Source organism: Eleutherodactylus coqui, chromosome 6, assembly GCF_035609145.1.
Source record: "Eleutherodactylus coqui strain aEleCoq1 chromosome 6, aEleCoq1.hap1, whole genome shotgun sequence".
Taxonomy (NCBI): domain Eukaryota; kingdom Metazoa; phylum Chordata; class Amphibia; order Anura; family Eleutherodactylidae; genus Eleutherodactylus; species Eleutherodactylus coqui.
Genome location: NC_089842.1, coordinates 220,804,970 through 220,831,797, shown reverse-complemented (window position 1 = coordinate 220,831,797; position 26,828 = coordinate 220,804,970). Strand labels below are relative to the sequence as shown.

The following is a 26,828-nucleotide window of genomic DNA, read 5'->3' as shown; positions in this document are numbered from 1 at the left end:
AGATTCCACTGCTCTGAGTTGTCTCTCTTAGGATCCACTGCTCTATGATAACATAATTATAAGGGGAGTTGCAGGTACAGCATCACTTATAAATGATGATCCTAGAAGATTTAACTGAGATCAGTAGATTACTTTGCTACAGTCTTGATTAAGACATGAGATCACTAGATTACTGTGCTATAGCCTAGATGAATAAAACACATGAGATCACTAGATTACTGTGCTGTAGTTTAGATTAATAGGATAGAGGAGGGCAGATTATTGAGCCACTGTTGAGATTAATAAAGCAGATGAGATCACTAGATTCCTGTATTATAGTCGAGATTACTGGGACTATGCGTGATCACTTGATCACTGTGTCACATAGCAAACTAATCAGAGTGAAGACCCCTAGGTGAGTGTGCCATGTTCTAAATATAATGGGGCTGAGTGGTGTCAATAACCAATGGAGTCATGGTCTGAATTAAGGTTCTGAGATCTCTAGATTACAGTGTTGCTTTACAAAACGAGCTGGGCTCAGTAGATCACTGTTCCATTCTAGATAAACAGGATCATATGGAGTCAGGAGTGACTGCGCTACAACCTATTCCTAGAGCTCCAGATTACTAGGCCATTTCCTAGATAACTACAACTACAGTATCTGAGATCCTTGTTCCACATTCTACATTAATAGAAGCAGATCACTGTCCATTCTCTAAACTGGGATCACTTGATCACCATGTCATAGTATAAATAACTAATAGCTTACTCTAGTGTGATAAAACCAGCAGGGATTGGGATCCTCCTGAGCGCCATGTCTTTGTATAGGAAGTAGGTAGTGAAATATTCACAGACAGAAGGAAACTGATGACTGGGTATATGGTAGGAGACACACAGGGCTGACACGAACTCACAGCGTGGCGGGCAGTAGGTTCTGCTGGTATGTAGGTCATCTTTATATGCCCAGACAGTACCACAGACCGTACCTACTGAGGTCTGTTGACCCCTAGGTTGGTTCTTTGTCTTATACACCCACCTGAGCCCTCAGTACGGCCGGTTGGCGTCTTTTGGTCGCTTTAGTTGTACTTTGAGCCTCTTCATGCCAATCTGAAAACCGTTCATGGCCTGAATAGCAGCCTGGGCGCTGCCGGGATTGTCAAAACTTACAAAGCCTGCAAGTGAACGTGAGAAACATGAGATGAGATCCACATAGATGGCAATGCTCACCCGCAGGAGCCCAGGGCCAGGTGGCCACTGACACTTACCAAAACACTTGCTCTGGTTGGTGGCTCTGTCTACAAACACTTTGGCGGAGATGACATTTCCAAATGGCAGAAACATCTGTAAAATCTCCGAATCTGTGAATTCCTGGGGCAGATGGTAGATGAATATGTTGCAGCCTTCTGGACCTGGACAGATACAATAAGGTTACTCTATGGCTGCACACAACTGTGTCTAGAGCGCCACACACTGGACAGATGCCACTCACCCTCCCTCTGCTGCTGCTGCTGCGGAGGCTGCTGTGGTAACAAGGGTGGAGGCTGCGTAAATGCTGGACTCACCAAACCGTAGGCCGCTGGGTAGGCAGCTGCATCAAGACATAAGAGAGGACACCGATGGCATGAATCCCACAACAATGACCCCCCATACATACATGGCCTACACTAAAGGGGTAGTCCAGTTATAAATTATTGATGGCCAATAGTAGATCAGGGGAAGCCTGACACCTTGGGCCTCCACTTACCAGCTGTTCACCGAGCCTGCGCTCTTCTGCACATAGCTGATTTCTGCAGCCCCACTCTCTCTGCAGTGGCCAGGCTTGGTATTACAAATAAAGTTCCCATTAAAGTGAATGCTTGGCCACTGCAGCAGGAACAGAGCCTTATGGGCCGGCAAACAGACGATTAGCAGCCGGGTGTCAAACCCCCGCTGGTCTACTGATGGCCTGTCCTGCGGATAGGCCATCAAAAGTTTTCAACCAGACAGAGGTGCCCCTTCCATGAGGTGACCTGAGCCTGCTGCCTCAGGCGGCAGTCTGCAGAACCTCAGTGGGATGGCAGGTTGCCACTTGGCCAGGATTTCTTTTTTTTCAGCCATATTAATGGCCGCGAGAAAATAATTGCCAGCGGCAAGCCGGTCAGGCAGCAAGCCCACAAGCATTGCACTCACTCTGCAGCCAGCACACTGCCCTCAGAGGCTGTGACGCCTGACCTCTACCCCTGGCACCTGCGTTCCTGCACGCAGATGCCAGCCTGTATACAGTGCAGACGCCAAGGGGAGAGGTCAGGGGTCACAGACTCTGATGACAGAGGGAGCTGTGGACAGAGTTAGCGCAATGCTTGTGGGGTTGCTGCCTGGCTGGAGATCCAGAATGGGGGTCACTATTAATGCTGGGGCCACTATGGGGGGTCACTATTAATGCTGGGGCCAATATGGGAATCACTATTAATACTGGTCCCACTATGGGGGTCACCATTAATGCTGGGGCCACTATGGGGGTCACTATTAATGCTGGGGCTACTATGGGAGTCACTATTACTAGTGAGGTCACTACTGGGGACACTATTACTCTGTCAATTCAGATAGGCTCAATGGTTCAAATATGTGTTAGGTATCTTGTATATTGGCGCATTCAATGCCTCTAAAAAGAGTGTTATTTTGAGGGGGTCATGCGGGGGAGCGGTGCAATTTCATACTTTACGTCAGGCAGTATAACGCTTGGGGCAGCCCTGCAACTGGACAATTCCTTCAAGTGTTACCCACCTGTATAATGCTGCATGCCGGCGTAGGCTTGCTGTAGAGGGTCCAGCTGGGTAACCGGACTTTGAGCTGAAAGTAAAGGACCATGAGACATATGAAGAGTTTGTAAACTGAGGGATCCGCTTTCCGGACCACTCTAAGTAGAAGCAGAATACATACTGGTATTACCTGGGTAGGGGTGCAGGCCGTTGGTGTAAATAGCCTCCGAGCTTGGCTGTACACTGCTCTGAGAGGGCACTGCGCTGTACCCATTAACCCCCAGCGTGGCAGGAATGGCAGATACTGGAGTGGCAGCAAGTGCAGGTGGGGTACTGGTACCTGCAGAGGCCATCACAGTAACAAGATGAGGACCCGGTTGCTTACTGAACTGCGCCCGACTCACCAACCCACAGTACACAACATGCCAACTACAATCATCAGGCCGAGGATCCTGATGGTGGACACAGTGCGACCTCCAACCCATCGCTGAGTCTCACCTGACGAGGACGTGATGGGCGTGATTGGTGTAATGGGTGTGGCTATGATTCCATTGGGGTTGATTGTCGCCATTTGTTGCATCTGGACAGCGGCCATGGTAGCCATGGGGTTGAGGTAAGCGCTGTGTGCGGCCACCAGGGCGGCCTGCTGCTGCATAAGCTAAGGGGGCACAAGAACAGAAAAAAGCATGACATAATACCCTCACCAAAAAGAAGGTGCAAAATGGAAAGAAGTCAACACAACATGACATATGGTGAGATCACTCTGGAAGATGAGGTCATGGGGATAGTGTGGTTACTGGGGATGAGATCACGGAGGATGGTGAGGTCAATAGGAATAGTAAGGTCACAGGATAAGGTGAGGCCACTAAAGATGGTGAGGCTATTGTAGGTGATGAGGTCACTGAAGATGGTAAGGTCACTGGGAATGCTATGATAAAGGGAGAAAGTGAGGTCACTGAACATGGTGAGGTCATAAGAAATAGTGAGGTTATAGGCGATGGTGAGATCTAATGGCATAGAAAGGTCACAGGGGAAAGTGACATAATAGGTAATAGTGATGTCACTAGGGGTGTTAAAGTCATAGAGGATGGTGAGGAGACGGTGATATCACTTAGGATCATGGGGTCACTGGGGATGATGAGGTGCCTAAGAAGTCTATCAGTGAGAGAAAATGTACATTTGTCACAGAAAGGCTAGTGATTACTATGAGGTCACTGAAGCTGATAATGTCATACAGAACAGTCACTCGTGCAAACAATTATTACACACATGAAGGAGCTGATGATGTCACAGTGATGATGTCATACAGTTGTACACAGATAATTGCTAGACAAGAAGAGAGCAATGAATTCACCTGGTCACTTACTGCCTGTGTGTAAGCGCTATATGCTCCAAACTGGAGGGCAATAGGACTGAACATGCCGAGCTGATTGGCCACCTGCTGCATCCTACGGAGACCCCGCTCCTTCTCCGTGTCTGCAAACTTTACCACCAGACTGGATGAGGCACCCTGCATAACAAAGAGCATATTGGCATAAGTGGACAGCAGAGAGTATACTGACATGTTACTTATGTAGCGCACAGAGTAGACTGACATGTTACATGTGTACTGCACAGAGTGGGCTGACATGTTATATATGTAGTGCACAGAATGGACTGACATGTTATCTATGTATTGCACAGAGTAGACTGACATGTTACATGTGTACTTCATAAAGTGGGCTGACATGTTATATATGTAGTTCACAGAGTAGACTGACATGTTACATGTGTAGTGCAGAGAGTAGACTGACATGCCATATATGTAGTAAACAGAGAATACTGACAGGCTATATATCTAGTTCACAGAGTATACCGACATGTTGCATGTGTACAGCACAGACTATTCAGACATGTTACATGTGTAGTGCAGAGTATACCAACATATTATATACAGCATGTACCACACACAGTAGACTGACATGTTACATATATAGTGCACAGAGTATACTGACATGCTATATATGTCGTTCTAAGAGTATACTGACATGTTACAAGTGTAGTACACAGAGTATACGGACATGCTATATATGTACTGCTATATATGTAGTGCACAGAATATACAGACAACTTACATGTGTAGTACCCAGAGTATACTTGCATGCTACATATGTAGTACACAGAGTATACTGACATGTCACATTTGTAGCACATACTGACATGTTACATATGTAGCGCACAGAGTATACCAATAAGTTATATACAGCATGAACTGCAAAGAGTAGACTGACATGTTACATGTGTAGTGCACAGCATATACTGACATGATATATATGTAGTACATAGATTGCAGAACAGACTGACATGTTACATGTTTAGTGCACAGCGTATACTGACATGTTATATATGTAGTACACTGAGTATACAGACAGGTTATATGTATACAGTGCAGAATAATATAACATGTTATATGTACACACTGAGTAGACTGACATGTTACATGTGTAGTGCACAGAGTATACTGACATGCTATATATGCAGTACACAGAGTAGAATGATGTTATATATGTAGTACACAGAGTATACTGCATATTATATGTGTACTGCGCAGAGCATACTAGCATGCTATATATATATATATATATATATAGTATACTAATATATTACATGTGTACAGCACATAATCTACAGACATGTTACATGTGTAGCACAAGTATACTAACATGCTATATATGTAGTACACAGAGTGCAGAATAGACTGACATGTTACATGTTTAGTGCATAGAGTGTACTGACATGTTATATGTGTACAACACAGAATGCTAACATGTTATATACAGTGTGTACTGCACAGAGTAGACTGACATGTAATATACAACATGAACGGGCTGAACTGGATGGACATTTGTCTTATATCAGTCTTGAGTATTATGTTACTATATATGTAGTGTACAGAATATAGTGACATGTTATATGTGTACAGCACAGAATACCAACATGTTATATACAGCATGTACCTCACAGAGTAGACTGACAAGTTACATGTGTAGTGCACAGAGTATACTGACATGCTATATATGTAGTTCACATGGTACACCAACATGTTACATGTGTAGTGCACAGCGTGTACTGACATGGTAAATACAGCATGTACTGCACAGATCGTACTGACATATTATATGTGTACCACACAGAGTACTCTCACATGTACAGCACAATGTATACAGTATGTTAAGCATACAGCGTATATTGCACTGTTACATTATGCAGCACCGCACATGCCATACTACACAATGTAACAGAGTCTACTCCACAAATGTCAAACACAAGGCCCACGGGCTGTCTCGGCCCGGCAGCTCATATTAAATAGCCCTCTGGGCGTGCAGCATCCTAACAGGCACTCCGTTTCCAGTGACAGTGCAGACTGTGACTGCTGACCTCTCCCCTGCAGTGTCTGTATGTGCAGTCCTGTACACAGGGCAGATGCCAAGGGGAGAGGTCAGCGGTCACAGACTCAGAAGCCACTGCCATCAGACCAGAGCTGTAGGCTAGCTGAATGCCTTTAGGGATGCTGCCCAGCCAGAGGCCAATAGAGAGGTCGCTAGTACTACTGGGGCCATTATGGGGGACACTATTACTACTGGGGCTACTATGGGGGACACTATTACTACTGGGGTCACTATTACTAGTGGGGACACTATTACTACTGGGGTCACTATTACTAGTGGGGACACTATTACTACTGGGGCCACTATGGGGGCCACTATTACTACTGGGGCTACTATGGGGGACACTATTACTACTGGGGTCACTATTACTAGTGGGGACACTATTACTACTGGGGCCACTATGGGGGCCACTATTACTACTGGGGCCACTATGGGGGCCACCATTACTACTGGGGCCACTATGGGGGCCACTATTACTACTGGGGCCACTATGGGGGTCATTATTACTACTGGGATGACAATCGGGGTCACTATTACTACTGGCGTCACTATGGGGGTGACTATTACAACTGGACCACTATGGGGGTCACTATTACCACAGGGGCCACTATGGGGGTCACCATTACTACTGGGGCCACTATTACTAATGGGACAACTATGGGGGACACTATTACTACTGAGGCGACTATGGAGGACACTATAACTACTCGGGCCACATTGAAGGGGGGGGTCACTATTACTACTGGGGTCGCTATGGGGGTCACTATTACTACTGAAGCCATTCTGGGGGTCACTATTACAACTGGGATTACTATTACTACTGTGGCCACTATGGGTGTCACTATTACTACTAGAGTCACTATTACTACTGGAGTCACTATTACTACTGGAATCACTATTACTACTGGAATCACTATGAGTGTCACTATTACTACTGGAGTCACTATTACTACTGGGGTGACTATGGGGGTCACTAGTACTACTGGAGCCATAATGGGGGTCGATATTACTACTGGGATTACTATTACTACTGTGGCCACTATGGGTGTCACTATTACTACTACAGTCACTATTACTATTGGAGTCACTATGGGTGTCACTATTACGACTGGGGTCATTATGGGGTTTACTATTACTATTGGGGTCATTATGGGGGTCACTATAACTACTGGGGCCACTATGGGGGTCACTATTACTACTGGTATTAATATTACTACTGTGGCCACTATGGGGGTCACTCATACTACTGGAGTCATTATTACTACTGGGCCACTATTAATACTGGGACAACTATGGAGGATAATATTACTACTGGGGCAACTATGGGGGACAGTATTACTTATACAATCTTACAATTACAATCGGCCCTTTGAAGGCAACTATAAGGCTGATGTGGCTCTCAGTGAAAATGAGTTTTGACACCCCTGGTATACTCGTTCTATAAAACCAAGCACATATAAGAAGATACTGCTCATGCTCAGCCACCAGGGGGCACCCTTTGTCTTCATCCTCAGCACATCAGTGTAAACTGATTGTGCACAGTGACCCTGCCCAGCAGCAGTGATCACAACGCCCAGTAACCCCGAACTCTGCCAGCTCTTCTGATGGCTATTTTTTATTTCTGTATTTCCTCTTTTGCCCACAAAAACATCACAGAGCACAATGCAGAACATGGCGTAACTTACCGGCAGGGTCCGACTCCCGTGTAGCGTGTTTATGGCCGCTTGTGCCTCTGTGTGTGTCTGAAACTTCACAAATGCACAACCTAAGTGTGGGAGATACCACATTACTACACAACACAGCACACAACAGTAATCACAGGACAGTCACAAGAATGGCCGCCGCGGGGCAAATACACAGCGGAAGCAGTCATTACATTACAGATTAAAGAGCAATGGTGACATCACTGAGAATGCAGCCTATCCATCACTAAAGAGCAGCGGTGACATAACTGAGAATGCAGCCTAACCATTTACTAGAGAGCAGCGGTGACATCACTGAGAATGCAGCCTATCCATCACTAGAGAGCAAGTGTGATATCACTGAGAATACAGCCTATCCAGTTACTAGAGAGGAGCGGTGATATCAGTGAGAATGCAGCCTATCCATCACTAAAGAGCAGCGGTGACATAACTGAGAATGCAGCCTAACCATTTACTAGAGAGCAGCGGTGACATCACTGAGAATGCAGCCTATCCATCACTAGAGAGCAACGGTGACATCACTGAGAATACAGCCTATCCAGTTACTAGAGAGCAGAGGTGACATCACTGAGAATGCAGCCTATCCAGTTACTAGAGAACAGCAGTGACATCACTGAGAATGCAGTCTATCCATTCACTAGAGAGCAGCCGTGACACCACTGAGAATACAGCCTATCCATTCATTAGGAAGCAGCGGTGACATCACTGAGAATGCCAGCGATCCATCACTAGAAAGCAACGGTGACATCACTGAGAATACAGCCTATCCATTCACTAGAGAGCAGCGGTGACATCACTGAGAATGCAGTCTATCCAGTTAATAGAGAGGAGCGGTGACATCACTGAGAATGCAGCCTATCCATTCACTAGAGAGCAGCGGTGACATCACTGAGAATGCAGTCTATCCAGTTAATAGAGAGGAGCGGTGACATCACGGAGAATGCAGTCTATCCAGTTAATAGAGAGGAGCAGTGATATCACTGAGAATGCAGCCTATCCATCCCTGAGTATAAGTTTGGTACAGTATATAGGCAGGTTACACAAATAACAAGCATAATGCACAGAACAAGCACAGTACAGGTAAAGGTCAGGCAGAGAGCAGCATACAGTACACACTGCAGGTAAAATAAACAGTAAAGGTCTGTTACAGACACAGTGACAGGTACAGGTGAAGCACAGTACACCCTAGATTTACAGTACAGATACAGTACAGGTAAAGGTCTGGCACAGTATAGGTACAATACCCAGTGATTGTATAGTACAGGTAAAGATTTGGTACAGTACTGGTACAGTACCCAGTGATCAGTACAGTACAGGTAAAGGTCTGACACAGTACAAGTACAGTACACAATGACAGGTACAGTACAGGTGAAGATTTGGTACAGTACTGGCACAGTACCCAGTGATCAGTTCAGGTAAAGGTCTGGCACAGTACAGGTACAGTACACCGTGATACGTACAGTACAGGTAAAGGTCTGGCACAGTACAAGTACAGTACAAAAGGACAAGTATAGTACCCAGTGATCGGTATAGTACACAGGTAAAGGTCTGGCACAGTACAGGTACAATACACAGTGATCGGTAAAGTACAGGTAAAGATTTGGTACAGTACAGAATAATTGGTACAGTACAGGTAAAGGTCTGGCACAGTACAGGTACACTACATAGTGATCAGTACAGTACAGGTAAAGGTCTAGCACAGTACAGGTACACTACACAGTGATCGGTACAGTACAGGTAAGGGTCTGGCACAGTACAGGTACAGTACAGAATGATCGGTACAGTACAGGTAAAGGTCTGGCACAGTACAGGTACACCACACAATGACAGGTACAGTATATAGTGACAGGTACAGTATATACTAGCAGGTACAGTACAGGTAAAGGTCTGGCACAGTACAGGTCCAATACACAATGATCGGTACAGTACACAGGTAAAGTTTTGGCACAGTACAGGTACAGTACACAATGATAGGTACAGTACACAGTGACAGGTGTAGTACAATGCATAATTAATGCTACATTAGTACCTTTGCTAGTCCCATCTGGTCCCCGGAGAACAGTACATTCATCAATATTTCCAAAAGGTTCAAACATTCGTCGGACATCCTCATCTGTCTGCTGCTTCCCCAACATCCCTACAAACAGCTTACGGTCTTCTGTGTGCAAAAAGAAAAGGCGAGAGTTATGGACAAGGTATATGGCTATAGGTGAGATATAAGTTAGGACATACAGTTGAGGGTAAAGAGATGCTAGTGAGAATAGAGACATAAATATGATAGTACAGACATACAGGTGAGGGTAGAAACATAAATATGAGAGTACAGACACACAGGTGAGGGTAGAGACATAGAGATCAGACTACAGACACACAGGTGAGAATAGAGACCCAGGTGAGGGCAGAGACATAGAGATCAGACTACAGACACACAGGTGAGAGTAGAGACCCAGGTGAGGGTAGAGACATAGAGATCAGACTACAGACACACAGGTGAGAGTAGAGACATAGGTGAGGGCAGAGACATAGAGATCAGACTACAGACACACAGGTGAGAATAGAGACCCAGGTGAGGGCAGAGACATAGAGATCAGAGTACAGACACACAGGTGAGAGTAGAGACCCAGGTGAGGGTAGAGACATAGAGATCAGACTACAGACACACAGGTGAGAGTAGAGACCCAGGTGAGGGTAGAGACATAGAGATCAGACTACAGACACACAGGTGAGAGTAGAGACCCAGGTGATGGTAGAAGCATAAATATAAGGGTACTGATATACAGGTGAGGGAAGAGACATACAGGTGAGAGTAGAAATATAAATATGAGACTAAAGACACACAGGTGAGAATAGAGATGAGAGTACAGACACACAGTTGAGGGTTGTTGTTTATGCGCTCAGTCGCTTCCAACTCTTCGTGACCTCGTGGACCAGCCCATGCCAGAGCTTCCTGTCGGCTGTCGCCACCCCCAACTCCACCGAGGTCCAGTCCGTCACCGGAAGGACATCATCTATCCATCTTGCCCTTGGTCGGCCCCTCTTCTTTTTGCCTTCCACTTTCCCCAACATCAGCATCTTCTATAAGGTATCCTGTCTTCTCATTATGTGGCCAAAGTACGTTAGTTTTGCCTTTCATATCATTCCCTCCGGTGAGCAGCCTGGCTTTATTTTCTGGAGTATGGACTAGTTTTATCTTCTTGCGGTCCAAGGCACTCTCAGCATTTTCCTCCAACACCACAGTTCAAAAGCGTCTATTTTCCTTCGCTCAGCCTTCCTGATGGTCCAGCTCTCACTTCCATAGGTTACTATGGGGAATACCATTGCTTTAACTATGAGGACCTCCGTTGTCAGTGTGATGTCTCTGCTGTTGATTATTTTATTGAGATTGGTCATTGCTCTCCTCCCAAGAAGTAAACGTCTTCTGATTTCGTGGCTGCAGTCCACGTCTGCAGTAATCTTTGCGCCTAGAAATATGAAGTCTGCCACTGCCTCCACGTTTTCTCCCTCTACTTGCCAGTTGTCAATCAATCTGGTTGCCATAATCTTAGTTTTTATGTTTAACTGCAGCTTTTGCACTTTCTTCTTTCACCTTCTTGGTAATAAGGCTCCTCAGGTCCTCCTCGCTTTCAGCCATCAAAGTTGTATCATCTGCCTATCTAAGATTGTTAATGATTCTCCAGGGATTTTACCTCCAGCCTTGGATTCATCAAGCCCGCTCGTCGCATGATGTGTTCTGCATGCAAGGTGGATAGGTAGGGTGAGAGTATACACCCCTGCCGTACTCCTTTCCCAATCTGAAACCAATCTGTTGTTCCATGGTCTGTTCTTACTGTTGCTACTTGGTCGTTATACAGATACCTCAGAAGGCATACAAGGTGACTTGGTATCCCCATACCACCAAGAACTTGCCACAATTTATTATGGCTGTGCGATAGTTAGAGCATTCTTTAGTGTTTCCCTTTTTTCCCATCGGATGGCCATTCTTGTGTTTTCCCTGTTTGCTGGCATATGGCATGCATTACCTTGACTGCATCATCTTTAAAGATTTTAAACAGTTCAACTGGGATACCGTCGTCTCCTGCTGCCTTGTTATTAGCGATGCTTCTTAAGGCCCATTCAACCTCACCCCTCAGAATGTCTCACCACACCGTCATAGCTATCCTCCATATTACTATCCTTCCTATACAGATCTTCCGTATATTCTCGCCACCTTCTTTTGATCTCTTCCGGTTCTGTTAGATCCTTGCCATCTTTGTTTTTGATCATGCCCATTTTTGCTTTCCTATTCTATTGTCTTCTTCCACTTCCATGCATTGCTTGTTTAGAAATAGGTACTTATCCTTTCTGGCTAACCTTTGGAATTGTGCATTTATTTGAGCATATCTCTGCCTATCACTGTTTCCTTTTGCTTTCCTTCTTTCTTGGGCTACTTCCAGTGTCTTAGCAGACAACCTTTTTGCCTTCTTGGTTTTCTTTGCTCTTGCAAAGGATCGTTACCTTGCCGTGATGCTGGAGCTTGAGCACCTCAATGACGCCATGAGCGAAACCGTTAAGGGACACCCAAGGCGGTAAGGTCATGACGGAGAGGTCAGACTAAATACAGTTGAGGGTAGAAACATAAAAATTGAGAGTAAAGACACACAGATGAGGGTAGAGAAGAAGCAAATAGGCAGCCAGCGGCACACCACAATCATTCACTCAGTGGGGGAGAAAGCAATGCTAGGTGCCAGCAACACAATGACCGTTGACCCACCGATCTTCTATATGCACTCCAACAATAAGAACAGGTGTGCGGCACTCAGGAACTAGTATGAATGAGGGTAGAGACATAAAGAAGAGCGTACAGACACACAGGTGAGAGTAGAGAACCAGGTGAGGGTAGAAAGATAAATATGAGAGTAAGGCCGGTTTCGCACAGGCGACAAAGTCGTCCGATTTTCTTGCGATGCGACATCGCTACAAATCACGTGTATGTGAAGCCCGTGCTTTCCAGTGTGTTCCTTCACATGGGCGATGTTTAGTAGCCTGCTATATTGCGAGGATACAAAATTGTAGCATGCTCTATACAGCTGTGATTTACGAGGTTTTGTAGCCCATATTTCCCTATGGACCATTCCTATGTGCTGCATTGCACGAAAACACAGTTTTCTTGCGGTGCAATGCAACTTTTATAGTAGGAAATCCCACTGTTTGAGTCCTAAAATAAGTCCTACCTGCATAAAAAAAAAAGAATACATCACCTAAGAGGCACTGTCAGCTCTGCCACACGTCTCCTCTGCATCTCCGCCAGACTTGCTTGTAGTTTTCAGCAAGCGCTTCCTGGTTTGGAGGTTCAAAATCGCCGCTTCCAGGGAGTGCTGGCTGTAATTGGTTCTCGAGCACCGTGGCCAATCAGAGCCAGCACTTGATGAACCAATCACAGCCATCGCATTGAATGGCTGTGATTGATTTATCGAGCACTGCAGTAATTGGCTGAGCCTTGGCATGGGCAGAACGTGTCTTTGTTGAGGCAGTGATGTGGCCAAGGGTCCTGCTGTGGTCCAAGTCTGCGTGACTTGCTAATGAATGAAGTGTACACTGGCTGTTATTAATGACCGCGTGGGTTTTAGGCAAATCGCTATTAACAACCTGCAGCCAGTGAACACTTCATTTGTTAGCAAGTTTTATGGAATTGCATCATATCGGGACTCCTGGCTGCATTGCTGCTGCAACCAAAATGCAACCCAGCCATGCAGTGACTGCTACAAGGGACAGTACCCTAAATTTTAAGTATGGACATATAGGTGTTAAGTAGAGATACAGGTATACAGATACAGGAATGGACAGAGAGCCACAGGTGTAGGTAGAGACATTCAGGTGTGATTAATGATCTGAAAAATGTGACATCTGCAAATCTGCAGCGATCCAGATGTTAGGTGGATTTTGGTGTGGAATCCAGGGTGTGAAACCACCCTGAGGCTATAGTTACATGGGGCGCAGAGTGTCTGCAGCAAAATCTGCATCACTTGCTGTGTGTTTTGGGGTGGAATTCACCCACTCATTTGAAGAGGTGGAATCTGCTCCATAGACCCGCTGCTACAATTGACACCTGTGGAGCCAAAATCCACATCAAAGGTCAATTTTCACACAGATTTTGTGCACATTTTTCCCACAATGTGTGGAGAATACTTTGAAAATCTCATCCAGTTTGCTGCTACTGTAAATGCAGTGGATTTTTTGTGCGGAGGGTCCGCCCCGCCTGACGTGACCTTACGGCTTTGTCTCCTACCTCCTCGACTCTCGCTGTCTGCAGGTTTCACCTGAATTGGCCGATTCATCTGGAAAAGAAGAAAGAAAGAAAAAGACAGAGAATGAGTAAGTCATACATGTACAGTCACATATCATACAGTATTGTATCACACCGTTAGCGGAGGACAGTGTCACACGATCAGTGTACAAGAAAGCCCATTGTATTACACATTGCAGCTGGTACGTGACATCCTGTGACCAGTAATGCGGTGCTACATGATGGCCCCCTCACGATCTGCTCTCAGATAAGGTGCCGATCTCTCCTCTTTGCAGCAGAAGACAACATTTGGCACTCATGGGTAAACGTGGTGACGAGTGATTTTGACCACAGGCAGGTTGTTGGTGCCCGAAGTTGTGATGCCAGTATTTATGAAAAAGTTACGCTTGTTCCCCAACCGCGGTCTATGTGGTTGACCCCAGAGATGAGAGTCGGGTGGCATGTCTGGTATCCCAGCATTTATGTGCCACAATGGACCAACTGACCCCAAGTACAACAGTCAGACAAATTTCCACAATGACCATGTGGTGTACCTTGCATCAACTGGGGTTCAGCAGCCAAAGGGTGACACTGCTGACCCTATGTCATCACCGACAAGACCTCACATGGGTCTAGGAAAAATGTCAATGGACCTTGGACACCCGGCAGAAGGCCGTCTGTAGTGAAGAGTCCCATTTCCTGCTGAACCATATGGATGGCCGAGTCTGCATGTGGCATAAACAGCATGAAGCCGTATCCCATGGGCACACCATTGGGGGTTTAGCAGACAAGTGGTGGTGGTGGCACGGCCTGGGACTGTTGGCCATCTTACCACGATGTTGAATGTTGAACACTACAGGGACCTGTTAGCTGACCTTCCGCATAGCGCCATCTTTCACCAGGACAACGTTCCGTGTCATCGAGCTGGGGTTGTTAGAGAGTGGTTGGAGGAACATGACAATGAATTCTCCCCAAACTCATCGAACTGTAACCCCATTGATCATGTTTATGATCTGCTGTAAAAGGCCGTGAGATCTGCTCCCACTTATTTCCTAAATGTGCAACAATGGACAGAAACGTTGCAGCGGGCACGGAGTGAGCAGAGTGTGGAGGATGTTCACCACCTTGTGGAATCTGTTCTATGATGTCTGACAGCCGTGATCGCCCAAAAAACTGGAGCAGCCCTTTATTGAGTGGATGGTCATAATGCAGTGATCGCTCAGAGTAGTCTTGGTGTATGAGTTGTTGCATTGTATTACACTTTTTGAAACTACAGTATCAATCGGGGTTTCACATGTCACACTGTGTCAGAGTATGAGACGTGACATTGTTCTGCACTTGCAGTGTACAAAGTATCGCATGGAGTCACAGTGTATCGGTGTCAGTGCATGAGGTGTCACATCATGTCGGAAACTTGTAAATTAACCTCTCTCACATCTGCTATTTCTGTCCATGGGTTTAATTAACACTCAGAATAACAGGAAGGTGTCACAGGAGATGTAATTAAAGACCTGCACCCCTCCCCCAACGCCAACCCCCGCCCCCCACCGTGGAACGCTCAGCTCTAATTATTTTGGATAATCACTCTGGATATTTACCATCAGGGTCCGAATAGAGTAATGCCAGCTGAAGATATTCTACATTGTTACCCCGACCACCCCAAAAACGTACATCTATTCTAAAAGGGAAAATGGGTAATCAGCTAGCAGGCAGTTCTGGTGCCTCTTATCACCAAGGCAGTATAGCTCTGATAGGAACGGGGTGTGCAGGGTGGTATAGCTTTAGTAGGATCGAGGTGTCTAGAGTGGTATAGCTCTGGTGGGATCAGGATGTGTAGGGTGGTATAGCTTTGGTAGGATCGGGGTGTGTAGGGTGGTATAGCTTTGGTAGGATCAGGATGTGTAGGGTGGTATAGCTCTAGTAGGATTGGGGTGTGTAGGGTGGTATGGCTCTAGTACAATTGGGGGATGAAGGGTGGTATAGCTCTGGTAGGATCGGGCTGTGTAGGGTGATATGACTCTGATATTATGACTCAGTGTCCCCCTCACAGTAATAGTGCTATAGGCAGAACAGTTCTAGAAGTATAGCCGTGTGTAGGGCAGTATGGTTCTGCTTAGATTAGGGCATATAGTGCACTATGGCTCTGGTATGATTAGGGGGTATAGAGTGTTATGATTTTGGCATTTTGGGGGAGTGTAGGTCAATATAGCTCTGGTATAATCGGTGTGTGTAGGGTGTATAGCTCTGGCAGGATCAGGGTGTGTACAGCGGTATAGCTCTGGTAGGATCGGGTGTGTAGGGTGGTATGGCTCTGGTAGTATTGGGGATGTATAGGGTCGTGTGTAGGTTGGTATAGTTCTGGTAAGATTGAGGTATGTAGGGCACTATGGCTCTGGTAGGATTAGGGGGTGTAGTGCAGTATATCTCTGGCAGGATCGGGTTGTGTGTGGTTTGGCTTTAGTAGTATAGGAATATGTAGAGCACTGTAGCTCTAGTAGAAAAAGCGTGTGTAGGGCAATATATCTCTGGTAGAATAAGGCTGGCTTTAGTAGTATAGGGGTGTGTAGGAAATTATAGCTCTAGTAGTAAAGGTGTGTGTAGGGCGGTATATCTCTGGTGGGATCGGGGCGTGTGGTGTATAATAGAAGTGTGTTAGGTGTTATAGCTCTGGTAGGATGGTGCTGTGTAGGATGATATGGCTCTAGTAGTACAGGAGTGTGTAGAGCACTATAGCTCTAGTAGTAAAGGCGTGTCTAGGGAGGTATATCTCTGGTAGGATCGGGGTGTGTAGGACGGTATAGCTTTGGTATGATCGGGGTGTGTAGGGTGATATTACTCTGGTATTATAGCAGTGTACAAGGCAGAACAGTTCTGGAAGTATAGTCGTGTGTACGGCAGTATGGTTCTGGTTAGATTAGGGTATATAGTGCACTATGGCTCTGGTATGATTAGGGGGTATAGGGTGTTATGGTTTTGGTATTATAGGGAAGTATAGGGAGATATAGCTGTGGTATAATCGGGGTGTGTAGGGTGTATAGCTCTGGTAGGATCAGGGTATGTACAGCGGTATAGCTATGGTAGGACCGGGTGTGTAGAGTGGTAGAACTCTGGTAAAATTGGTGTGTGGAGGGGGTATAGATCTGGTAGCATTGGGGTGTGTAGGGTGGTATAGCTTTGGTAGGTTCTGTTTGTGTGGTTGGTATAGCTCTGGTAGCTTCGGGGTGTGTAGGGCGGTATAGGTCTGGTATGATCGGGGTGTGTAGGGTGCTATAGCTCTGGTATCATTGGGGTGTGTAGGGTGGATAGCTCTGGTAGGATTGGGGTGTGTAGGGGGGTATAGCTCTGATAGGATCAGAGTGTGTTGGGTGTATAGCTGGTAGCATTGGGGTGTGTAGCGTAGTATAGCTCTGGTAGGTTTAGTGTGTGTAGTGTGTTATAGCTTTGGTAGCATCGGGGTGTGTACGTTGGTATCGCTCTGGTAAGATCAGGAGGTGTGTTGGGTAGTATAGCTCTGGTATGATTGGGGTTTGTAGGGTGTAAAGCTTGGTAGCATCGGGGTGTGTAGAGTGGTATAGCTCTGGTAAGATCGCGTTGTGCAAGGTGACATAGCTCTGGTAGCATTGGGGTGTGTAGGGTGGTATAGCTCTGGTATGATCGGGGTTTGTAGGGTGGTATAGCTCTGGTAAGTTTAGTGTGTGTGGGGTGGTATAGCTCTGGTAGCATCGGGGTGTGTTGGGTGGTAAAGCTCTGGTATGATCTGGGTGTGTAGGGGGGCATAGCTCTGGTAGCATTGGGGTGTGTAGTGTGGTATAGCTCTGGAAGCAATGGCGTGTGTAGGGTGGTATAGCTCCGGTATGATCGGGGTGTGTAGGGTGGTAAAGCTCTGGTAGGTTTAGTACGTGTAGGGTGGTATAGCTCTGGTATGAACAGGGTGTGCAGGATGGCATAGCTCTGGTAAGATCGAAGTGTGTATGGTGGTATAGCTCTGGTATGATCGGGGTGTGTAGGGTGGTATGGCTCTATCAGTATAGCATTGTGTAGGGCATTTTAGCTCTAATAGTATAGGCGTGTGTCGGGCAATGTAGCTCTGGTACGAACAGGCTGTGTTGGGTGGTATAGCTTTGGTGGGATCGGGGTGTGTAGGGTGATATTACTCTGGTATTATAGCAGTGTACAGGGCAGAACAGTTCTGGAAGTATATTCGTGTGTACGACGGTATGGTTCTGGTTAGATTAGGGTATATAGTGCACTATGGCTCTGGTATGATTAGGGGGTATAGGGTGTTATGGTTTTGGTATTATAGGGAAGTGTAGGGCGATATAGCTGTGGTATAATTGGGGTTTGTAGGGTGTATAGCTCTGGTAGGATCAGCGTATGTACAGCGGTATAGCTCTGGTAGGATCGGGTGTGTGGAGTGTTAAAACTCTGGTAAAATTGGTGTGTGGAGGAGGTATAGATCTGGTAGCATTGGGGTGTGTAGGGTGGTATAGCTTTGGTAGGTTCAGTTTATGTGGTTGGTATAGCTCTGGTAGCTTCGGGGTGTGTAGGACGGTAAAGCTCTGGTATGATCGGGGTGTGTAGGGTGCTATAGCTCTGGTATGACAGGGGTGTGAAGGGTGGATAGCTCTGGTAGGATTCGGATGTGTAGGGGGGTATAGCTTTGATAGGATTGGGGTGTGTTGGGTGTATAGCTCTGGTAGCATTGGGGTGTGTAGGGTGATATAGCTCTGGTAGGTTTATTGTGTGTAGGGTGGTATAGCTCTGGTAGCATCGGGGTGTGTACATTGGTCTCGCTCTGGTAAGATCAGGAGGTGTGTTGGGTAGTATAGCTCTGATGTGATTGGGGTTTGTAGGGTGTATAGCTCTGGTAGCATTGGGGTGTGTAGGGTGGTCTCGCTCTGGTAAGATCAGGAGGTGTGTTGGGTAGTATAGCTCTGATGTGATTGGGGTTTGTAGGGTGTATAGCTCTGGTAGCATTGGGGTGTGTAGGGTGGTAAAGCTCTGGTAGGTTTAGTGTGTGTAGGGTGGTATAGCTCTGGTAGCATTAGGGTATGTAGGGTGGTATAGCTCTAGTATTATCGGGGTGTGCAGGGTAGCATAGCTGTGGTAGCATCAGAGTGTGTAGGATGGTATAGCTTTGGTAGCATCGGGGTGTGTAGGGTGGTATAGCTCTGGTATGATCAGGGTGTGCAGGGTGGCATAGCTCTGGTAGCATCGGGGTGTGTAGGGTGGTATAGCTCTGCTATGATCGGGGTGTGTAGGGTGGTATAGTTCTGGTAGGTTTAGTGTGTGTAGGATGGTATAGCTCTGGTAGCATCAGGGTGTGTAGGGTGGTATAGCTCTGGTACGATCGGGGTGTGCAGGGTGGCATAGTTCTGGTAGCATCAGGGTGTGTAGGGTAGTATAGCTCTGGTATGATCAGAGTGTAAAGGATGGTATAGCTCTGGTATGATCAGGGTGTGTATGGTGGTATAGCTCTGGGAGGTTTAGTGTGTGTAGGGTGGTATAGCTCTGATAGCATCGGGGTGTGTAGGGTGGTATAGCTCTGGTATGATTTGGGTGTGTAGGGTGGTATAGCTCTGGTAGGTTTTGTGTGTGCAAGATGGTATAGCTCTGGTAGCATCATGGTGTGTAGGGTGGTATAGCTCTGGTATGAACAGGGTGTGTAGGATAGCATAGCTCTGGTAGGATCGGAGTGTGTATGGTGGTATAGCTCTGGTATGATCGGGGTGTATAGGGTGGTATGGCTCTATCAGTATAGCATTGTGTAGGGCATTTTAGCTCTAATAGTATAGGCGTGTGTCGGGCCATGTAGCTCTGGTACAAACAGGCTGTGTTGGGTGGTATAGCTTTGGTGGGATCGGGGTGTGTAGGGTGATATTACTTTGGTATTATAGCAGTGTACAGGGCAGAACAGTTCTGGAAGTATATTCGTGTGTACGACGGTATGGTTCTGGTTAGATTAGGGTATATAGTGCACTATGGCTCTGGTATGATTAGGGGGTATAGGGTGTTATGGTTTTGGTATTATAGGGAAGTGTAGGGAGATATAGCTGTGGTATAATTGGTGTTTGTAGGGTGTATAGCTCTGGTAGGATCAGGGTATGTACAGCGGTATAGCTATGGTAGGATCGGGTGTGTAGAGTGGTAAAACCCTGGTAAAATTGGTGTGTGGAGGAGGTATAGATCTGGTAGCATTGGGGTGTGTAGGGTGGTATAGCTTTGGTAGGTTCCGTTTGAGTGGTTGGTATAGCTCTGGTAGCTTCGGGGTTTGTAGGGCGGTATAGCTCTGGTATGATCGGGGTGTGTAGGGTGGATAGCTCTGGTATGACAGGGGTGTGAAGGGTGGATAGCTCTGGTAGGATTGGGGTGTGTAGGGGGGTATAGTTCTGATAGGATCAGGGTGTGTTGGGTGTATAGCTCTGGTAGCATTGGGGTGTGTAGGGTGGTATAGCTCTGGTAGCATCGGGGTGTGTACGTTGGTCTCGCTCTGGTAAGATCAGGAGGTGTGTTGGGTAGTATAGCTCTGATTTAATTGGGGTTTGTAGGGTGTATAGCTCTGGTAGCATCAGGGTGTGTAGAGTGGTAAAGCTCTGGTAGGTTTAGTGTGTGTAGGGTGGTATAGCTCTGGTAGCATTGGGGTACGTAGGGTGGTATAGCTCTAGTAATATCGGGGTGTGCAGGGTGGCATAGCTGTGGTAGCATCGGAGTGTGTAGGGTGGTATAGCTCTGGTAGCATCGGGGTGTGTAGGGTGGTATATCTCTGGTATGATCGGGGTGTGTAGGGTGGAATAGCTTTGTCAGCATCGGAATGTGTAGGGTTGTATAGCTATGGTATGATTGAGGTGTGTAGGGTGGTATAGCTCTCGTAGCATCAGGGTGTGTAGAGTGTATAGCTCTGGTATGATTGGGGTGTGTAGGGTGGTATAGCTCTGGCAGCTTCAGAATGTGTAGGGTAGTATAGCTCTGGTAGCATCGTGGTGTGTAGGGTGCGGTATAGGTCTGGTATGATCGGAGTGTGTAGTGTCGTATAGGTCTGGTAGCATCAGGGTGTGTAGGGTGGTATAGCTCTGGTATGATCGGGGTGTCCAGGGTGGCATAGCTCTGGTAGCTTTGGGGTGTGTAGGGTGTTATAGCTCTTGTATGATCGGGGTGTGTAGGGTGGAATAGCTTTCGTAGCATCGGAATGTTTAGGGTGGTATAGCTCTGGTATGATCGGGGTGTGTAGGGTGGTATAGCTCTGGTAGCATCAGAGTGTGTAGGGTATATAGCTCTGGTATAATTGGGGTGTGTAGGGTGGTATAGCTCTGGCAGCATCAGGGTGTGTAGGGTGGTATAGCTCTGGTAGCATCGGGGTGTGTAGCGTAGTATAGCTCTGATATGATCGGGGTGTGTAGGAAGGCATAGCTCTGGTAGCATCGGGGTGTGTAGGGTGGTATAGCTCTGGTATGATCAGGGTGTGAAGGGTGGTATAGCTCTGGTAGGGTAGGGGTGTAGGGTGCATAGCTCTGGTATGATTGGGGTGTGTAGGGTGATATAGCTCTGGCAGCATCAAGCTGTGTACGGTAGTATAGCTCTGGTAGGATAGGGGTGTGTATGGTGTATAGCTCTGGTAGCATTGGGGTGTGTAGGGTGGTATAGCTCTGGTAGGATTGGGGTGTGTAGGGTGGTATAGCTCTGGTAGCATCACGGTGTGTAGGGTGGTATAGCTCTGGTATGATTGGTGTGTGTAGGGTTGTATAGCTCTGGAAGGATCGGGGTGTGCAAGGTGGTATAGCTCTGGAAGTATCGGGTGTAGGGTGTACAGCTCTGGTAGGATTGGGGTGTGTAGGGTGGTATAGCTCTGGTAGCATTGCAGTGTTTAGGGTGGTATGGGCCTGGTATGATCGGGGTGTGTAGGGTGGTATAGCTCTGGTAGCATTGGGGTGTGTAGCGTAGTATAGCTCTGATATGATCGGGGTGTGTAGGGTGTATAGCTCTGGTATGATTGGGGTGTGTAGGGTGGTATAGCTCTGGCAGCATCAAGCTGTGTAGGGTGGTATAGCTCTGGTAGGATCGGGGTGTGTAGGGTGTATAGCTCTGGTAGCATTGGGGTGCATAGGGTGGTATAGCTCTGGTAGGATTGGGGTGTGTAGGGGAGTATAGCTCTGGTAGCATCGCGGTATGTAGGGTGGTATAGCTCTGGTATGATTGGGGTGTGTAGGGTTGTATAGCTCTGGAAGGATTGGGGTGTGCAAGGTGGTATAGCTCTGGAAGCATCGGGGGTGTAGGGTGTATAGCTCTGGTAGGATTGGGGTGTGTAGGGTGGTATAGCTCTGGTTGCATTGCAGTGTTTAGGGTGGTATATCTCTGGTATAATTGGTGTGTGTAGGGTTGTATAGCTCTGGTAGGATCGGGGTGTGCAAGGTGGTATAGCTCTGGGAGCATCGGCGGGGTAGGGTGTATAGCTCTGGTAGCATTGGGGTGTGTAGGGTGGTATAGCTCTGTTAAGATCATGGTGTGTAGGGTGGCATAGCTCTGGTAGCAGTGGTGTGTGTAGGGTGGTATAGCTCTGGTATGATTAGGGTGTGTAGAGTGGTATAGCTCTGGTAGCATCGGGGTGTGTAGGGTGATATAGCTCTGGTATGATTTGGGTGTGTAGGGTGGCATAGCGCTGGTAGCATTGGAGTGTGTAGTGTGGTATAGCTCTGGTAGCATCGGGGTGTGTAGGGTGCTATAGTTCTCGTATGATCGGGGTGTGCAGGGTGGCATAGCTCTGGTAGCATCGGAGTGTGTAGTGGGGTATATCTCTGGTAGCATCGGGGTGTGTAGGGTGGTATTGCTCTCGTATGTTTGCGGTGTGCAGGGTGGCATAACTCTGGTAGCTTTGGGGTGTGTAGGGTAGGGTGGTATAGCTCTGGTATGATCGGGGTGTGTAGGGTGGAATAGCTTTGGTAGCATCGGAATGTGTAGGGTGGTATAGCTATGGTATGATCGGGGTGTGTAGGGTGGTATAGCTCTGGTAGCATCAGGGTGTGTAGGGTGTACAGCTCTGGTATGATTGGGTTGTGTAGGGTGGTATAGCTCTGGCAGCATCGGGGTGTGTTGGGTGGTATAGCTCTGGTAGCATCGGGGTGTGTAGGGTGGTATAGCTCTGATATGATCGGGGTGTGCAGGGTGGCATAGCTCTGGTAGCTTTGGGGTGTGTAGGGTGGTATAGCTCTTGTATGATCGGGGTGTGTAGGGTGGAATAGCTTTGGTAGCATCGGAATGTTTATGGTGGTATAGCTCTGGTAGCATCAGGGTGTTTAGGGTGTATAGCTCTGGTATGATTGGGGTGTGTAGGGTTGTATAGCTCTGGAAGGATTGGGGTGTGCAAGGTGGTATAGCTCTGGAAGCATCGGGGGTGTAGGGTGTATAGCTCTGGTAGGATTGGGGTGTGTAGGGTGGTATAGCTCTGGTTGCATTGCAGTGTTTAGGGTGGTATATCTCTGGTATAATTGGTGTGTGTAGGGTTGTATAGCTCTGGTAGGATCGGGGTGTGCAAGGTGGTATAGCTCTGGGAGCATCGGCGGGGTAGGGTGTATAGCTCTGGTAGCATTGGGGTGTGTAGGGTGGTATAGCTCTGTTAAGATCATGGTGTGTAGGGTGGCATAGCTCTGGTAGCAGTGGTGTGTGTAGGGTGGTATAGCTCTGGTATGATTAGGGTGTGTAGAGTGGTATAGCTCTGGTAGCATCGGGGTGTGTAGGGTGATATAGCTCTGGTATGATTTGGGTGTGTAGGGTGGCATAGCGCTGGTAGCATTGGAGTGTGTAGTGTGGTATAGCTCTGGTAGCATCGGGGTGTGTAGGGTGCTATAGTTCTCGTATGATCGGGGTGTGCAGGGTGGCATAGCTCTGGTAGCATCGGAGTGTGTAGTGGGGTATATCTCTGGTAGCATCGGGGTGTGTAGGGTGGTATTGCTCTCGTATGTTTGCGGTGTGCAGGGTGGCATAACTCTGGTAGCTTTGGGGTGTGTAGGGTAGGGTGGTATAGCTCTGGTATGATCGGGGTGTGTAGGGTGGAATAGCTTTGGTAGCATCGGAATGTGTAGGGTGGTATAGCTATGGTATGATCGGGGTGTGTAGGGTGGTATAGCTCTGGTAGCATCAGGGTGTGTAGGGTGTACAGCTCTGGTATGATTGGGTTGTGTAGGGTGGTATAGCTCTGGCAGCATCGGGGTGTGTTGGGTGGTATAGCTCTGGTAGCATCGGGGTGTGTAGGGTGGTATAGCTCTGATATGATCGGGGTGTGCAGGGTGGCATAGCTCTGGTAGCTTTGGGGTGTGTAGGGTGGTATAGCTCTTGTATGATCGGGGTGTGTAGGGTGGAATAGCTTTGGTAGCATCGGAATGTTTATGGTGGTATAGCTCTGGTAGCATCAGGGTGTTTAGGGTGTATAGCTCTGGTATAATTGGGGTGTGTAAGGTGGCATAGCTCTGGCAGCATCATGGTTTGTAGGGTGGTATAGCTCTGGTAGCATTGGGGTGTGTAGGGTGTTATAGGCCTGGTATGATCAGGGTGTGTAGGGTGGTATAGCTCTGGTAGGTTTAGTGTGTGTAGGGTGGTATAGCTCTGGTAGCATCTGGGTGTGTAGGGTAGTATAGCTCTGATATGATCGGGGTGTGTAGGAAGGCATAGCTCTGATAGAATCGGGGTGTGTAGGGTGGTATAGCTCTGGTATGATCAGGGTGTAGGGTGGTGTAGCTCTGGTAGCATAGGGGTGTAGGGTGTATAGCTTTAGTATGATTGGGGTGTGTAAGGTGGTATAGCTCTGGCAGCATCAAGCTTTATGGGGTGGTCTAGCTCTGGTAGGATCGGGGTGTGTAAGGTGTATAGCTCTGGTAGCATTGGGGTGTGTAGGGTGGTATAGCTCTGGTAGGATTGGGGTGTGTAGGTTGGTATAGCTCCGTTATGATTGATGTGTGTAGGGTTGTATAGCTCTGGAAGGATCAGGGTGTGCAAGGTGGTATAGCTCTGGGAGAATCAAGCTTTATGGGGTGGTCTAGCTCTGGTAGGATCGGGGTGTGTAGGGTGTATAGCTCTGGTAGCATCGCGGTGTTTAGGGTGGTATAGCTCTGGTATGATTGGTGTGTGTAGGGTTGTATAGCTCTGGTAGGATCGGGGTGTGCAAGGTGGTATAGCTCTGGGAGCATCGGCGGTGTAGGGTGGTATAGCTCTGGTAGCATTGGGGTTTGTAGGGTGGTATAGCTCTGGTAAGATCCGGGTGTGTAGGGTGGCATAGCACTGGTAGCAGTGGGGTGTGTAGGGTGGTATAGCTCTGGTATGATTGGGGTGTGTAGAGTGGTATAGCTCTGGTAGCATCACGGTGTGTAGGGTGGTATAGCTCTTGTAGGATTGGGGGGGTGTAGTGTAGTATAGCTCTGGTAGCATTGGGGTGTGTAGGGTGGTATAGCTTTAGCATGATTGGGGTGTGTAGAGTGGTATAGCTCTGGTAGGATCGCGGTACTTAGAGTGGTATAGCTCTCGTAGGATCAGGGTGTGTAGGCATAGCTCTGTTAAGATTGGGATATTAAAGGCAGCACGGTTCTGTTCATGTTTGGTCGTCTGGCATTTACATCAGGGTAGGACTGCACAGGGCGGCACAGGTTTGGGGGTGATGTGTCTGGATGGGTATGCGTGTGTGGGGGGAGTCACATACGTTTATGATGTTAATCCAGCTAATGGATTATTTGTCCAGCACTCATGGGGTTAATCGGTGGTCCTCAGGCTGAAAGATAACTTGTTGCCATGGCAGCCGGTTTTCTATGCAGTTCCTGCTGTTGCTAGGAGACCAACGTTACCCCCAGCAATGGATGCTGTGCTGATGATTTGGCATGACAAGGGTGGCCGGAGGCTATGGGGGGGAGAATGTAGTCTGGATCCCCCCATCTTCTGCCCCGTGTCCTGATCTGATCCCCTGCAACACACAGAGATGGTCCAGGCACATCATTCACACAGAGCCAGATGCTCGGTAACTATGGAAACCAGGGATCACGTTCCTTAGCAACCACCCACTCACTCCGATTTATCCGTAAGGTTGCTGGGAAACCATAGTGACATCATCACTTCTCCATGTAAACAATGGAAGGAGGGGGATGGAGCAGGGAGGGGACGGAGGGAATGATGGGGGCGAACAATATGATCATGGACATGTAGAACGTTATCCACATGTTCCCGGCCAGCGGGGCACCTCCTGGTGCTGCAGGGACAAATGACATATACTGTAGCTCATGCCTCGGCACCCCATTTCACCCATCTATGAACTAAGTGGTACAAAGGGGTTACAGCGCAGAGGCCCGCGCAGGTCGGAGGCGTTGTTTTTTTTATTAGTTCATCTTATTCCTTTTCTATGTATTTTCCATTTTTTTATTCCCTTCTCTTTGAACTCAGAGCAGCACTTTGAACTCAGTTACCCAGCACTAACCCAACACCGACCCCACACCAACCAAGCATCAACCCCACATCGACCGAGCACCGACCCTACACCAACCAAGCTCAAACCCAACACCAACTGAGCACCGATCCTACACCGACCCACTCCACACCGACGCAGCACCAACTCTACAATGACCCAGAACCAACCCTATACCGACTGGGCACCAACCCAGCACCAACTCAGCACAAACCCTACATCGACCCAGCACCAGCCGAGCACCGACACTACACCAACCCAGCACCCACCACACACCGACCCAGC

General features: G+C 47.5%; 1 protein-coding gene across 2 annotated transcripts in view; it reads right to left on the bottom strand.

The window, feature by feature from the left end:
• LOC136633265 (CUGBP Elav-like family member 3-A) overlaps window positions 1-26,828 on the bottom strand; it is an 81,318-nt gene that overhangs the window by 17,012 nt on the left and 37,478 nt on the right. The window contains exons 3-12 of one of the 2 annotated variants that reach the window (XM_066608863.1): window positions 14,114-14,162; window positions 9,878-10,006; window positions 7,831-7,910; window positions 4,072-4,227; window positions 3,216-3,375; window positions 2,908-3,057; window positions 2,743-2,808; window positions 1,469-1,567; window positions 1,245-1,388; window positions 1,016-1,151 (exon numbers count right to left, since the gene is read on the bottom strand). In XM_066608863.1, the coding sequence (XP_066464960.1) occupies window positions 1,024-1,151; window positions 1,245-1,388; window positions 1,469-1,567; window positions 2,743-2,808; window positions 2,908-3,057; window positions 3,216-3,375; window positions 4,072-4,227; window positions 7,831-7,910; window positions 9,878-10,006; window positions 14,114-14,162 (1,161 nt within the window). In that variant the 3' untranslated portion in view covers window positions 1,016-1,023. The remainder of the gene's footprint in view (window positions 1-1,015; window positions 1,152-1,244; window positions 1,389-1,468; window positions 1,568-2,742; window positions 2,809-2,907; window positions 3,058-3,215; window positions 3,376-4,071; window positions 4,228-7,830; window positions 7,911-9,877; window positions 10,007-14,113; window positions 14,163-26,828) is intronic. The other variant, XM_066608864.1, reaches the window with a different exon arrangement.